This window comes from Falco naumanni, chromosome Z (assembly GCF_017639655.2).
Source record: "Falco naumanni isolate bFalNau1 chromosome Z, bFalNau1.pat, whole genome shotgun sequence".
Classification (NCBI taxonomy): Eukaryota; Metazoa; Chordata; class Aves; order Falconiformes; family Falconidae; genus Falco; species Falco naumanni.
The window spans coordinates 21,033,902-21,051,269 of record NC_054080.1 but is presented as its reverse complement, the minus strand read 5'-3'; the positions used below and the strand labels follow the sequence as shown (position 1 = coordinate 21,051,269).

The window sequence follows — 17,368 nt, the reverse complement described above, 5'->3', positions numbered from 1 at the left end:
CAAAGGAACAGCTGAGGATATCAGTATGATGTTTTAAGAAATACTGGACTCAAAGCCCCAAGATGCCACGTTCCGCAACCTGAATATACAGTATGTATTATTCTTACCACATTCTTTGGACTGTGTTTTTAACATGGTGATTGAAGCTTCAAGGGAAATTAGAACACTGACAGCTTGCTGAACTGGACAGGAGACGGACAGGTTCTTCTGTGCAAGATACTTCATGTAAAAAGAGACATTTTTATAGTTACCTTCAGCTTACACTAGTCTCACATGCCAAGTAGTCAGGGGAAGAATGGGAAGCCTGTGCAACATTACAGCAGCACATTTGCCAAATATCCATATTGTAATACAACCAGAAAATGCATTATTTTTTTGAATCTGTCATCAACACAACCACTCATTTCATACCAAGACTCACCCACTTCAAAATTTCTATTTCAGTGTCACTATATAGTTGTTATTATGCAGGCAGCATAAAGGAATCATAAAGGAAATAGGGTTTCAAGATCATTAAACAAAACTCAGCATCAGCTGAGGAGTGATCAAGGTAAAGGAATACTTATTAAATCACTTCTTAAAAAATCTGAAGGATAAAAACTGAACTAAATACCACAACTTTTAGATTGTCTATAAAGTATATGTATAACCTGTGTTTGTAAAAAATAAAAAAACCCTGTTATTACTATCATAAGAAAAAATAAAGTTTTTGTTTTGAATTTGAACTCCTCCTCAACAAAGTTCATCCCTGTCCATACATGTACGAAGAGGACTAAGTATTAGGAAACCAAAAGGCTGGGAGGTTCATTAGGCATGTGAAAACTCCCATTAAAAAATAGCAAGGGCTCAACTATCAACTCCTACTATTAAAATTAAACAGTATTAATTAACTTTTGGATAGAAGCAAATCACACCAGGTTAAATCTTGCAACAGCTAAAGCTAATTTTCGTCACATGAGTATCACCAGTACTAACTCATTTTGGAGGAAAAAGCAGCTCTCTCTGTACTACACTCTTCTCACAAGCTGAAGGAACTTCCGTCGTGCAAGTACACTTTAACGATAATTTTTTCATCTTTAACTCCCAAGAGTGTCTACTTTCTTGTGTGATCCTCAAATATGACACTTCTGAAGTTTAAAGAGGAAATAAAAAGTCTATAACTAGCATCACAATATCATTAACAAAACCATCAGGAGAACAGTAGAGAGGTATGTCATAGAATGAGGGAGTATAAGGAAAGCAAAGAATTATGTCTAGTCCAATAAAATGATCAAATAAAAGTTAGTGAGTGAAGGTTGCGGGGGGTGGGGTGGGTGGGTGTGTGGCATGGAGAAAATAAATCATGAACAGTTTTTTCCTATGCCTGGATAGGGGAAAAATGCTGTGACAATAAACATGTAATAAGGATTTCACATTCATGTATTCAAAGGAAGAAATACTCCATTAACAAAAAAAAAAAGACAAGAAAACAGGGAAAGAACAGAAAAGATGTGTATGCAGTTCTAGATTTGCAAAATATTTGGTACTTTTGCATACCTTCTTACAAAAACTGTCTTTTCCTTACTTAACAAATGCTAACTAACAACATCAGATACCAGACCTCTACTAATGGACTAAAAGTCTAGCATAAGGGTTTTCATGTGCTCTACACTGCCCCTAGTACAAGGTCACCTAGCATGCATGTAAAATATACATCCCACAACATACCCAGTGAGTACCACCCCTGTTCAGATCTTGAGTACTCGTATTTTTCTGACTTACTCACTCAACCCTGTGTCCCAGACTACTAAACTAACTAGAATCTGAGGTGAGTTTCTGTTGGCTTCAAACATGCTTGAATATTACTGGCCTGCCAGACTCTGAAACAGTACCCTACTTCCCACAAAAACCCTGCTCTTCCATTAAGGTGATTTCTGCTATCATGTCTTTATGACTTATCCTGTGACTAGTGGGAACTCCTTCTCTTGCAGAGCAGTTACAGATGAGGCCCCCACTACCCCAAAAAAACTATCTTAGAAAAGTGAGGTATCTTAGCATGTAACTTACTTTTCAGTTTTTTTGGAAGGACAGGAAGAATTCTTTCTAGTGGGAATGGAGAATTACCTTGCTATACCAGTTAGTGTTCTATATTCCCTGAGAACTGTTTAAAAAAAACCCAACAATTTCATTATGAGAATTTTTCATAAACAGATACACATGGAAAAGATAGCGTTTGGGAAAAAATAACCTAATAAACTGCACTCTTCATGGAATTTTCTTCATGACATAAAATAGAAACTGAGGAAAAGGACAAGTATGAAAAGTAAAAGGAACGAAGAGCTTAAAATATCCCTGTCAGGTGGTCTTACAGACACTACTCTTTTGTTTAAAAACTATACCTTCAAGCAATTAGTTCTCCATCAGACAGCTGACAAGACACCAGAGCTATAAGAGGTTACGCAACTATCCCAGTATTAGTTACTAACAACTTAGAGCAGCACTCAAAGGTCCCTGCAAAATCCCCTTTGTTAAAAGTCTCTTATATCAACCATCTATTTTAGGTGTGGTATGTTTGTGGTCCAGCCATTTAGAACTCCTCTCCCACACCAAGTGCTGGTTCTGTTGGGGGATTTCTTTATTCTTCTGAAGCTTGATACTTTTTTCAGTCTCCATTTTTTTCATACCAAATACACATCTCCCCCCTTATAAGCCCTCCTAATTCCTCATTCTATTTCCTCTTGTCCGACACACCTCATTACCTACCTATCATTTTTGACTGTTGCAATATTTAAAGAATTACCAGCTATCCCTCTCTCTTCCTTCCATAGTTGTAATTTCTGAACAGCTCCAAGAGCAAGCAATCACCTTACCTGCCCTTTCGCTTTGTATTTTAAAGAATTCCTACTTTATCATGCAACTAAGTGTCAGTTATGCCCTCCTGCTCCTATGCTACTCATTTCCTTTGCAGCAGTCCCTCAGTGATTTTTGCCTCTGGGTGCTTCATTACTTTGAACCAGTTGCTATTCAGAACAGTTCTTACCAGCCTCATAGAACCAGTTTCTATTCACTGTATCCCTTCCTACATTAGCATACCTGTACATGACCTCAGACTTCTTCTAACATGCTCTCATAAAACAGCAAAGAGGAATCACAGAATGCTTTAGGTTGGAAAAGATCCTTAAGATCATCAATTCTAACTGTTAACCTAACACTATCAAGTCCACCACATCCCTAAGTGCCACGTCTACATGTCTTTTCAATACCTCCAGGGACGGTGACTCACTCACTTCCCTGGGCAGCCTGTTCCAATGCTTGACAACCCTTTCTGTGAAGAAATGTTTTCTAATATCCAATCGAAACCTCTCCTGTCACAACTTGAGGCCGTTTATACTATCATTTCCTATTTAGCATAAGGGACCGACACCCACCTCACTACAACCTCCTTGCAGGTAGTTGTATAAAGCAGTAAGATCCTTCCGAGAGTCCTCCAGACCAAACCACCCCAGTTCCCTCAGCCACTCCTCATAAGACTTGTGCTCCAGACCCTTCATCAGCTACATTACTCTTCTCTGGTGGGGCAATGTCTTTCTTGTAATGAGGGGCCACTCTTCCCTAAGCCTGTAGCGCTGCGTGGGGTTGTTGTGACCCAAGTACAGGACTCAGCAGTTCTTGTTGAACCTCATACAACTGGCCTGGGCCCATCGCTCCAGCCTGCCCAGGTCCCTCTGCAGAGCCTCCTGCCCTCAGGCAGGTCAACACACCCCCACCAATCCGGTGTTGTCTCCAAACTTAGTGAGGGTGCACTCGATCCCCTCATCCAGATCATTGATATACTAAACAGAACCGGGCCCAACACCGAGCCCTGGGGAACACCACTTGTGACCAGCTGCCAATTGAATATGACTCCATTCCCCACCACTCTCTGGGCTTGGCCATCCTGTCAGTTTTTTACCCAGTGAAGAGCACATCCATCCAAGCCATAAGCAGCCAGTTTCTCCTGGAGAATGCTGTGGGAAACTGTGTCAAAGACTTTACTAAAATCCAGGTAAATGATATCCACGGCCTTTCCTTTGTCCACAAAGTGTACTACCTTGTCGCAGAAGAACAGCAGGTTAGTCAGGCAGGACCTGCCTGTCATAAACCTGTGATGACTGGGCCTGATCCCCTGGTTGTCCTGCACATGCCGTGTGATGGCTGTGGACAGAATCTGCTCAATAACCCCAGGACCAAGACTGACAGGTCCTTCTTCTTACCCTTCTTGTAGATGGATGTCACATTTGCTAACCTCCAGTCAACTGGGACATCCCCAGTTAGCCAGGACTGCTGATTGAAATTGGCTGTGAGCACTTCCTCCAGCTCCCTCAGTATTCTGGCTCCAAAGGTAAAACTGATTCTGAACATATTGAAGACAGCCTGTTACTGTCATTTACCTGACACATCGTAATGGCTACAAATTCGATGGAAAATGTTTCCCCAACCACTTAGACATTCAGATATCCATATGCAGCATTCACTGGTAGCTCTATGCCAGTGATATACTGGTATGCACTGCTTATATAAAAAACTAATTTCTGTTTGCCCTGCTCCACCATCAGCTTTAAATTATTTATTTTCTTTACAACGGGTGGGCTTTTTTGTGAACACTTTCTTTCAAGACAAAATAAATGTTATTTCAGTATCTTTAATTTTAGAAGTACTAAGAGTTATACCCTGAGGAATAAGTTCTGTTTTCCACTGTCAACTTTATTTTGCTGGCTAGTTTCCATTCTCTATTGAAATTATCGAAGTCAGAATCTAGCAAAAAAAGCTAAGAACTCCCGAACTGCAGAAGAAAATAGAGAACAGAAAAAACAAAGGAATAAACACAATTTTATGGCCATTTTAGAGCACGTTTGGAGATACTTATTTAAAACTGGCTTACTCTCATTAGTTATTTGGAAACTGAGCAAGCCAAATCATAAGATGGCACTCTTTTTCTAAAATAGCTTCCAAACAAAGAGCTTTTCCAGATTCACTGGAATCTTACCTTAACACACAGTATCTTCTGGGAGAAAGACAAGCCCCAGTTCCAATATTTGTCTCATTAAAAATGGGAAACAAGAAGTCCTTCACATTTTACTCTTCACTCTGAGCTTCCTACTGGATTACTCATTTCTGCTGCTAGACAGTGTAATGAATTTTTGAGATTGAACTCTTTCACGTTACCTCAATTTTAAAGACCTTGAGATCTGGCTTCTGAATCTACCAAGCTGCTATACAGTAGTATCTTAAATTGACAGTTATGCAACTCAACTGCTGAGAGCCACTTTATATCCAATGTTTGCTTGACCACAGATAAAAAGGAATTTAAACATGTCTACAAACATACAATAAACTAGTTTCCAACACAACTGAAGGAATCCAACCAGATCTCTAGAGAGTTCACTCAAAACGTAAATTTGAACTCCTAGCTTAGTTTTGGTGTCATGGAGATCTCATTATCAAGCTTACCGGTGGTTTAAATGAAGTTCTCAAACAGCAGTTACACAAATACTCTGCTGGACCGAATTCAACCTGTTTACTCAACATAAAAATTACAAAACAGAAAAGCATGATTCTAAGTCAGATGATTACAGAGCAGAAAATTCACCAGAATAAAAATGAACACAATATTTGCATTCTAAAAAAAAAAAAATCCCACTGATTTACATTCTAGGTGGTTAATTTTTGACATATATACACACAGATACACATTTCCTTCGGTATTAAATGCCATATGGATTAACATGTACCATTGTGACCCATCTTTGTAGCAGAAATATATTTTTTTCTTTGAAAATCAGTACAAGAATTTAAAATCCCCTACTCTTATATGACAAAGGGCAATCAAAAAAGTCACTGAATTTTAGAAGCTGGACACTTTTGTGCTGAAAACCCTCACTAAAAAACTTTTCCCTCAATTGCTCTTCACTATCAACCTTCATAGCATAAGACAAATTGAAAAGAATTTTAACATTGCCACACCAATTGGCAATTTACAATGAATTTGCAGTTGATTACTGTTCTCCTTTTAAGACCTTCCCCCTCCCCCAAGACCCCGAATTCTATTAGGAAAAAAATACACCACCACCCCTTCCCTTCTATACCCATTTCAGCCTCGCCTCCCTGTTTGTTTAGCAGCAAGCTTCAACCCAGCAATGTAAAGGCTGCAGAAAGATGTCTGCAATGACAGCAGTAAGCTATTAAGCAGATTTACGGTAATAGAACCATTTTTAAAAACTGTATTTTATGCAGGCATATATACTCATAAATTACATCTGATAAAAGACTATACTGTGTACTGCAAGTATCTCACAGTTCCTTTAAAATAAAAGTTATAAAGTTTCCCATGACTGTGTTTGCATGTTTTTTTCATTAGTGTATACTACCACACCAAGGAACCACAGATGTTTTGTTTTATGACAGCATCTTACTAGTCTACGTGGCCTACCACACACACTTTATATAAACCACTTGAGCTAAGGAAAAGTTTTCATTTCTGTTCTGAAGTACAGTAGTTTGATAACGGCTGTATACGATATTGCCAGAAGCAAAAAAACCTGCATAGTTTGCCATGTTTAATTGCTTCAGTAATTTGCTGAAACAAAATCTGTGCAAACAGCAGATCAGAGTTTGCTGTTAATATTAGTACAACTGATGATGTGGCAACTCTAGAAACTTTAGAAACAGCTGCTGGAACAGTTCCTAGGGGGAAAAAAAAGCCACAATTCCTCAGAATTCTATCTCACAGAGTGTAAGTTTGGAAATTTCATAAGCTTTCAAAAGACCTTTTCCTTAGGACATTTACATGGTCTGTAAAAGAATGTCAGTAATTTAACACTTCAACTGTTTTAAGCAGAATGCAAGCCCAATCTAGCCCAATTTTCTTCTCCTTCAAGAAACTGTTGTATGTAGAATTACTTATTAGTAACGCAAGTAATGCAAGAATTTTTACATGCATTTCCATAGAGCTGAAATGACTGCTGCCAAGTATTCCAGAGCTTAAAGAGAAAGTCTCGTTAGCTTTCTAACTGTGCACAGACTTACAATTTACAGAAAAAAGTACTGATCTGCCAGTATACCGAGAAATAAACTGATGGAAAAGATTAGCTATTCTGTTTTGAATTGTGTAGAAATTTATTTTTTCTTGGTTCTCATAACTTGTTTATATGCCTTTCCAAGACTTATTTCAGTGACATGTAAGAGACTGCATGACCAGTTTCAAGGAAGTATTTAAGCCCACATGCAAGCCAGGGATATGCAGGTCTTGGCAGTGCCAGAAATTGTTACAGCTTCAGTTCTGACTACAGAGCATCCTAGGTACCCGTACTTTTTCAGAAGTACCTAAGTGCTAATCACTTCACCTTAAGAATAATGTTGACGTGATCACAGATGAACCTAAAGCAGATATAGCTTAACTGTACTGGCATACAGCTCAGAACAGTACTAGAACTGGTGTCCACCATCTGAGGAACAGTCTAGATGTTGGGGCACTTAAGCAGAACTGAAAGCGTAAAACTACAGACCTACTTCAATGTGAGAGAGTCTAGGACAAATGTTTCTACTTCAGAGTGGCTTGGCCCGCATGCTGGGTAGGTGCTGGAACAAACAAGGCTCATAAGCCAGAGACAAAACAGCAAAAGGGAACTCATCTGTAGACCAGCAAGAAGAATTTCCTCAGGGGTAAAGAGTTCCGAGTTCGAGTATTTCCTTTGAGGGAGCTCATGTATTTTATGTTAATTGTTGGATAAGCAGCCTTTGGAGCACTGCCAAGGACTTTTCCTACGGAAATGCTCCCACTGGTGAAATACATGACGAGGCTCCCCTCATCCCAGAAAATCTCCCTTCTTTGCCGGACAGTAGCCCAGCGTTAGCGTTCACCAGCATTTGTGATTAGTGCACTCTGCTGGTCATTGTGATTACAGGATTCAACTCATCTTAAGACTGAGGGATCCAGCTTTCTCAACTACTGGAAAGTTTTCTAAGCCATTAAACAAACAAACAAAAAAAAAGCATTTTCCTCATCAGCATGCCTTGAAAGACAGTATGGTATTTTGAATTTTGAGTAGTAAGACATCTCACAGCTCAGTCCAACACCAGATAACTAGTCAGATAGCTCACCTCATGCCTCACCTCCCCTTTAGCCAGCTATAAAGTCTGCACATAGGAATATTAAATTGCCCTATAGGAGTTCCTAGATTCCCACACAGCCCAAGAGATAGCACATGAAACAGATCTTTATGGGTAGCTACTTTATTTCACAGTGGAGCCTGGATCACCACACTGGGCTGGCTGCCCGCTTCAGATTGCTGTAAACACTGTAAGGCCTATAGCACTCAGTCACCGTTACTTTGAAAGTTTCCACCTAGGATTCTTTTTTTATCTCTGGTAAAGAAGGTCCAGGAATGCACTTAAAAATATCAGAACACACCTTGGGTAACACTAGCCATTTGGATATAATACATTAAAAAACTGAATGCTCACATCAGCCTGTTCATGATAGAGGAAAGCAATTTTACAGAAATCCCAAGAAAGAAAGCCTAAGTGTTCACGGTTCTGATTACTGTGGGAAGTCTAACTCCTGAAAATTAATGTTTTGCTTGACTTGTTACAGGACTGCAACCAGTTTTAAGAGGTGTATTGCAACAGACAAGAGACCAGGTTGGTTTTTTCCCCCCCTTGAGATACCCTTGGTCACATTTTCCAAAAATAAACTTATTTAAGTGTAACAGAGATATCGTAAGATTCTTCTTTCAAGCTGATTTGTAGCTACTCTTCAATTAACTCATTACGTAACATTAAGATCAGACAAATACAAGAGCTCCTTTGACTTCCTCTTTGAACCATCTAGTTCTCCTGCCCTTCTAGTCTTGACCATTAGAATTTCTGTAACATAAACCTGCCAGACAACACAACTGCACATCATATAATCATCCTGACTATTTTAAGTTTTGCTGGTTGGACACCCTCCCCAGATGTTATGCTTGTTTCACAGAAATGCCATTGCTTAAAGATAAACACTTAAGTGAGATGAAGAACAGCACAGTTCTACCAGCCCCACAAGCCAACTGAACAGCTCTCTATGGTGGCATTGGGACAGTCTGTCTTCACCCCTCCTCCAAACCCCTTCCATTCCTCCCTGATCCCATCTGCCTGCTGCTCACAACTCCCTGTTAAGACCCTGCTACCTTAAATCCATTACAGAAAACTACCCTAGCAAAAAAATTATTCTGCTCACAGAAGAGGGAGGTAGGACCATGTGGCTGGAATGGATGAGGAGCAAGGAGATTGAGAAGCCACAGCTTCAGAAGCAGTGAGCCCAGCTGCCTGTGAAATCCGCCAGAGAACCACACTCCTTCAGAGGCACATCATGTACCTGAGACACACTGAACAGCAAAGTGAATGAAAACATAGAGAAGCATACCATATCTGAGTGATGCAGCAGTCACAACCATAGAATCATAGAATTGTTTAGGCTGGAAAAGGCCTTTAAGACCATCAAGTCCAACCATTAACCTAGCACTGCCAAGTCCAGTGCCTATACTTGAATATTGATCCTGGCATGCTGTGGAAGGCTGAATAATTTTGTTGTTCATTAAATTCAATAATGAATGAATTATTAGGAAGACCTTAAGTAGCTGCAAATAAATACCATGGAAAAATTTTAAACTCACTTTGCATGGAATGTTTCTTGGCAAAAATAATCAATTAAAAAAAAAAACACCACCAAACTGTAAGTTAATTTCATTTCAGATCAATTTAAAATTGACATGCTGGACCTACTGTATCAGTAACAGAAATAGATAATGCACTAAGGACTAGCATGGGTAAGTAATCAGGTTTTTCACATTTAATGCACCTTACAAAAATCATAAAGCAGTTCCTGGCTATACAAGTCAACTCAGTCTCAGCAGGAATGCATGACCCTCTCAAATTGCCCCCTCTCCATTCTTTAATAACTCCACCCGATACCCCAGTCAGACCATGGTTTTTTTCACTGCTATACAGAAACTTTGGTCACCAAAAGTGATTCAGTTTTAAAAGCATGTGCTTCACCTTTCAGTAATTTGTGACTGAAGGCATGTACAAATGCAATTTCAGTAACTGCCTTTCCATTTATGTTTGTTATCTTAGCTGCGTCCGCCCATCTACTGACAAACATTTAGCCTATCCATGCTACACCAGGCCAATCCAGTCTTTATATAAGCATCTCCAAACATACATTTACTTCTGGTTGCAACTGTGATAACACATGCAAGCTTCACAGGATTACAAATATAACTCAGACTGCAGTTTCAGACTTTCAGACCGTATGTCAGTCTTTTTTCACAAGGCCATTTCCCCTGTCTTTTTTTCTGATTTTTTTCATAACCAGCCACACTATCCATCTTTGATTTCACTGTATACTAGTCTAAATCCTTAGGCACATGTCCAGACTGCTTTCTGAATATGTCTTCACCTAAACTGCTGTCCAGATTAAGTCAGAGATCAGGATGTCAGTCCTAAATCTAAAGAGTAAAAGGGCCAAGTATTGTCATGCGGAGTATCACAACACAAGCTGTTGGGATCCAAAACACTATCAAGTGGAATCCACCACCTTTAAGCATCATTACTAAGCTTCCTATATGACATTTTTTAAACCTGCACTTTGTTTAGCATACTGAAAAACGTGTGTGCACACATATTACACTGAAGATACACTTTTATCCTGAGCCTACCTTTTACGGAAAAAAAGAACAATCCACCAACTGCAGATGACAAGCATTATGTAGATATCAGCTCTTATTACTTAAAAACTATAGCTTTGTAAATAAAGCTCAACTTTTTCTAATTCAGCAAGAAGTCCATAATGTTTTTATAGAGAGAAATTATTTTGGATGCATGCAATTGATTATTAAATACAGATTTAAAGAGAAAAATTCACCTGATATCAAAGTTTCCATACCCAAACAACTTTGGCAAATTCAATTCGTAGGTCCCACTGACAGAAAAACCTCTCAATTCGGAGATTTAAAGTTGCTTTACATAATGTGATGCCTTACTAATGTTCAACTTCACCACTACGGCACTTGTGTAGATGCAGATTAGAACACTTATTTTCAAAGCAATTCATACAGTCATCACTTCCACTAGCATCATGGGCTTTCTGCAGCTTCATTCCTTGAGGCAGTTGTAAGCAGAATTTAATTTAAAAAAAAAGTAAAAAGGATGGCAGAGCAGTAACTGTATTTGTTGTCATCATACAGTATTGGTACCAGAGTATCACTGTAAAAACAGAACAACATTATTTAAGATGCATAGGTTCTGAAAAAACACAAATCTGGGTTGGTTCCCATTCAAAAGCTTCAGTTTCATACTACTGTATATTGCTGATCAACAATGATAATTTTTCACATTACAGAAGCTATCTCCCTTGAAACTTGCCCTTGTCCACGGTTGTGGATGATTATGTGCTGCCATCTAGCAAATGTTTCCAGAAAAGTTTAATGTTGAAAGCTATTATGTGACAAGACACCTGAATATTCTTAGAAAACTTAGAACAGGAAACACACACACAAGACAGCAACAGTGTTTTAGAAAGATTCCTTCAGCCTGCAAGCTTATAAAATTAAACACAAGATGAGAATACAGTTAGGCTTAATACAGACAAACCCTCCAACAGCATGATCATATGCAGTTGATATATCAGAATTGCAAAACTGAACTTTTTCATTCTACAAGTTATATTTTCCCCTGTATAAAAGAACATGGTTAGAAAATGGTAAGAAATACTGCATTTTGCTCTTCTTTCTCAAACACTCCAGTCCTCACTCTGTCCTAACTTTCTGCAGTCTTTACTTTCCCCCTGCCCCCAGCTCTTCCTTGGGCACAGAAATCAAAATTCAGTAATCCCATACAGAAATGTTATGACTGAATTATAAAAACATTTGGTTTTTTTAACTCTTTTCAATTTTAATTTTTCAGTCATGCAGTCACACTGAAACTATACCACATTATTTGCCAGCAGCAAGAAGATGGCTTTTTAAAATTACTGGACCCTGGTAACTGTGGGTTCCGCCAAGATGTTGCTTTTTTCTGTTATTAACTAGGTATATATGCAATTAGAGAAAAAGAGTATTTATACATTTTTGGCACAATACCTGTTTGTTAACACAGAAATAATTTAAGTTTCTGAAGCTGTTACACTGATAGAAAAATAACTTTCCATAAAAAAATAAAATAAATGATTAACAGATTGTCCAAAATTATTCTGTGGATAGCTGAAAAATTATGATTGATTTCTTACATTTTTCTGTATCATTCCACCTCGTCACAATTGCAATTCCCTCTTATTTTCACCCAAGATCCTGACCACTGTACAGTAACTTCAGATCCCATTCATACAGTCACCTAAACAGTAAAACATTTTCATTCTTTGCTCCCTATTAGATCAGAACAGTTGGAGCATGGTGCTTCATGGAGGCACTATTATTTAACCAAATAATACTTAAAAAACCAAAACAGGACAACTTCTGAGGTCTCTACTCCTTTCCAAATTCCCTGAAATTAGCCAATGAATTCAAAAACTGTCATGAGGGAGACACACATCAGTTCTTCACTTGTTTCACTTCCTTGAAGGATTAAATTTTTGCACTAAGAGTAATACTCAACTTCGATGTTTCTTTGGTGATAGTTAAATTATCACTCAATTAAATGGCCTTTAATTTCAAAACATGTATACGCTTCATTATAATATTGGAAGCAAAGGCTTGATTTTTACACTGTACTAAAAAAACTTTCCATTTAGAGTGTGGAGTGTTTTGTTTGGTTTTTTTTTTTTTTTCACCAGAAGAGTAATACCCCAAACAACTCCTGCCATTGAATGACACTGAACTGAAGCTATCTACTCAAGTGGTAAGTAATTATACTTCCCATTCAGAAGTAAGATATAGTTAAACAACTATACCTTACCTGTACACAACAGATGCTGTGCAACTTTTATCTATGACAATACAGCTTATAGGAATGCTATAGACACTGCAGAACAAAGTAGTTCTAGGACATCAATAATTAACATTAAGAAAGGTGCCAATTTTTGTAACCGAGTGTCCTGGTTTCAGCTGGGATGGAGTTAATTATCTTCTTAGAAGCTAGTATGGTGCTGTGTTTTAGCTATGATGTGAGACTTTTCAGTTCCTCAGGCCTTGTTAGCAAAAAGGTTGGAGGAACACAAGAAATTGGGAGGGGACACAGCCAGGTCAGCCAACCCAAACTAGCCAAAGAAATATTCCATACCATGGGATGTCATGCCTGGTACATATACTTGGGGGAGTGGCTGGGGCGAGCAGGTCGTTCAGGGACTGGCTGGGAATCAGTAGGCAGGTGGTGAGCCGTTGCATTGTGCACCACGTGTTCCTTTCTTCCTTTCCCTCTGGATTTTATTATTTCCCTTCCCCTCTGCATTATAACTGTTATTGTCATCATTGTTATTATTGTGCTTTCATTTATATTCTAGTTCAATTATTCAATTGTTCTTATCTCAACCCTCAAGTTTTACATTCCTTTCCGATTCTCCTCTCCATCCCTCTGGGTGAGGGGAGAGTAAGCAAGTGGCTGGGTGGTACTTAACTACCACAACACTAAGAAACACTGGTCTTATGACTATTTGTTCTACCTGTAAGCAAAATAGCAATTGGGAAAAATTTTTTGAAACCTACCACCCCAAAATTTCTTGAGACTCCATCATTTAGCTAACCAATATCGTTTATGATATTAATTAATAGCAGAAGTCTGCCTTAGCCAGAATTAAAACCCAAAATATGTAAACATAACACAGCTGAATTTACACAGGTCTTACACAGAACTACTGTAAACCCAGCTAAGACAAACAAGTTTATCAGCTATATAAGAGTCACAAAGTTCTTTCTGCAACAACTACCATCATGCCTATTTGATATAGTCTAATGGGGGAAATTTTTTTGATCCGTAGCATTGGTTGACTGTGGAATGCCAAAGGTGCACTGTATAAAGCTGCTTTGTAATTACAGCAAATCTCCCTCCACAAATTGGAAGAATACACAATGAAAGTCCAAGATTGTTTAAAACACTAGCCCTTCTAAAATTGTTACTTTATTCATGCTCAATTTCCACCATTTCACCTTTGTTTGAGGAATATAACTACTTTTTCCTGTTGAAACACATTCCTACAAGGACATCTTAGTAATAAATCCACTGAAGATATCCAGGTATTGGTAAAGAATATATTTCAGATTTTATGACTAGTCACCATAGTAATTAATATAGTTCTGATGCTTATGAAAAGGCGTTATGTGTAGAAAAGGAAAAATTTGTTAATCAGTTCACACTAGGTCTCCATTCTACTCCTAGCCAGCCTGACCGGCTGTCCCTCTTGATGTGATGGCATCCAGGATTTCAGTCTCTATACTACCTTACATCTTGGATGGACCTGTTGTTAGAGAATGCCTGTTTTTTGTAAGAGCTCCGATGAAAGCTGCCACCTCCAGAAAATCTACAAACTTTATTATCAGTTTCCTCTTAGGACAGGGTGATGTTTGAACTACGGCCCTCCCAGTGTCCTTACCAAAATTTTTAAATCTTTTGTACAGGAAATCCTTGCATTCTGTCTTTTTCTGAAGAACTGTTTGGTCATTCCTCAGTCAAATAACGCTTCTGCCTTAATCCCTTGTTATAAGAGTAACTTTGTGGTGAAAGGCTACAAATCACCACCCGAACTTGATCAAGCAAAAAAAATTTCTGTTTCAGTGATGAATGCTCTCTTTAGTGATTCATTGGCATATTTCAAAGTGAAATCAGTCACACTTGACCATACCTTTGTTAACAGCTAGGAACAAAAGTTTGTAATAAAGTGCCAAGTAAATATCTGTATTTTATGTAATATCAAACTACATTTTTTCTGATGAACAGGCTACCTCTCACTAAACTCTTGACTTACAAACCAACCTCTGTCAGAGCCACTACATGCCTACAACATAAAACTTAACTTTAAATACAACTGTAATCTCGGAGTGCTTGTATAATCGGCCATTTTTGTTCTACTGATGACAAATACTGTGAATTATCTAAAAATCCTTGAAGTGTATAATGCAATCTGCAGAAACTGATACAACTCAGGTCAGCATAACTGTCAGCTACTCTTTAGGTGTTGCAGCAGCAGTTTAAAGAGGACAGTTTAGCTGTGTCAATTGCACACAATGATTTGCCAATGTGTAGCCAAAACTCAACACAAGTGAAACACACTTAATTCATTTAATTCATGCTACAAAGCAGGAAAAAAATTCTGAAAGAAATAGGAAACACCAGACTTCTTACAGAATAGGAAAAAGTTAGCGCTAACCCATTAATTTCTCATTCTCTGCAACTCCACCTCCAAAAAAACAGGGCAACATCGTATCTTTGCCATTCAGAAGACAGGCAGCTGAGACTTTGGTAGGTCCGAGAGAATTACCTGCAAAACTTCAGAGCTGACACAAACGCAGTAAGACACGACATGATACAATGACGAGATATACTCAATGACAGGACGTCGAGCCGAAGCACACATGTGGACAACTGCGTAGCATCCCCCGAAAGGTAGCTTATCTTCGCAAGGCAGATCTCTATTTCCACCGCGCAGCCCTCCCGCTGGGCGCCCGCACGGTGCGCAGCCCTTCCGAGACGGACGGCGGCGGCCGCCCCAGCCACGCTGCGGCAGCCGCGGCCGGGCCCGCGGGGCCTTCCCCAGCGCTGCAGGCGGCCACGCCGCCCCCACGGAGGGCAGCGGCCAGGCCAGCCCGGCTCGGCCCGCTCGCAGGGTGACAGGCCGCCGTCGCCCAGCTCCGCCACCTCCCTCCCCTCCCGGTGTCCCGGCCCCCTCCAACGGCCACTGCCACCACCTGCCCCATCGGGTCCCGCTCGGCCCGAGCCTGCCCCGCCAGCCCCCTCCGACCGCCACCCCAGAGGACGTGGGCGCTCACCTCGTTGTTGAGGTTCAGCACGGGAGCCATGGCGTCGGTCCCTGCCCGCAGAGCTCCGCCGTCGCCCGACCCGGCGCGGCCCTTCCCCCCTCCGAGCGCCCCCACGCCGCTCCGCAAGCAGCGCGAAGCGAAACTGCGCGCATGCGCGGCGCGCGCGGCGGCAGGCCCGCTCCAGGCTGCAGCTCTATGGGTAGAGCCTCTCTAGGCCGGCTCTCGCAGGTCTCGGTTCTCCGACTCCGCCCCGGCCACACGACTTCCGGGTGGCGCGTGCGCACCTCTTCTCGGGCCCGCAGCCGCCGTGGACTTGCGATGGGTCGCGTCGGCCGGTGGGGGCCGGTGGGTGCCGGTGCGGCCGATCGTGACCTGCGCGGGGCGCCTCGGGGGCCGCTCAGCCTGGGGCGCCTTGCTGCGAGCGGCGTTTTGTGCTGCTGCGGTGCTTCGTCGGCTGGATGAGCCCAAGACCTGCAGAGCTGTACGACTCTGAATCCTTAAACTACATGAAACATCTGCCCTTCCGAGTAGTTTATAACCTTGGAAATAATCTGTGATTCTTGCTCGTCGTGCTGCCGTTGTGGAACCGGCTTTAAAAGATCACATGAGTAAACGGCAGATACGTCTAGGCTTTGCTTTACCCCCTACCCCCTTCCCTGTGGCCCAAGAGCACTCTGTTTCCAAACTGCTCTAAAATTTGCAGATCGACTTTTCCATTTATGAAGAAGGCACAGTACAGATTGTGCAGAAATTATATTGTCTGAAGCTTTAGCACTCTAAAATTTTTGTATACACAATTAATTTTAAGTAGCTGTAGAGAAGTGGGGCTGAGCATGTGTTTTGCTCTTCGTGAGATCTCAGTCTCAAAAAATTTGGCAGAACTTTTCCTCCTTATTTCCAGTTTATTGTGCTGGAAGAGACTGTTGATTTAAACAGTTGGAAATGTTTTTCTGTTTTACTGAAACAGGACTTCTACAAAACTCATGCCTAAATGTAAGCAAGTCTTGGCATGTCTAGAGAGTGAATCAGTTATTGTTTCACATTACAGTTTATCTGGTGCAGTATTCATAAGAACTGAGATCATACTAAAAAATATTTGGGGAAATTGTTTTAAGTATAAAGCCTTTCTGTTTGTATGAATAAAATCAGTTTCAGGAGATTCTTTGGATGTTCACCAGCGATTCGCTGGCCCCTGGATGGCACTGTTGTGCCTGGAATTCTGCTTTGAAGTCTGAATATTTAAACAAATACGACTGTTGTCAGCTGTCCCTGTAATGCATTTTTTTTCTGCAGGATCTGGTATTTAGATCTTGTTGGATTTTAATATTTGATTTTGACTGGTGCTCAGGGCATCTCTTGTAAGTGAACTGCAGCTAAGTCACCTTTGGCTGTAATTTTTAACAAGT

The 17,368-nt window shown here is 40.3% G+C and overlaps 1 protein-coding gene across 2 annotated transcripts in view; it reads right to left on the bottom strand.

The window, feature by feature from the left end:
- SRFBP1 (serum response factor binding protein 1) overlaps positions 1-16,105 on the bottom strand; it is an 83,167-nt gene extending 67,062 nt beyond the window's left edge. Inside the window, exon 1 of one of the 2 annotated variants that reach the window (XM_040580203.1) lies at positions 15,972-16,105. In XM_040580203.1, coding sequence (XP_040436137.1) covers positions 15,972-16,001 — 30 coding nt within the window. In that variant the 5' untranslated portion in view covers positions 16,002-16,105. Of the gene's footprint in view, positions 1-15,463; positions 15,598-15,971 lie in introns of those variants that run through there. The other variant, XM_040580202.1, reaches the window with a different exon arrangement.
- Positions 16,106-17,368: the final 1,263 nt, after the last annotated feature.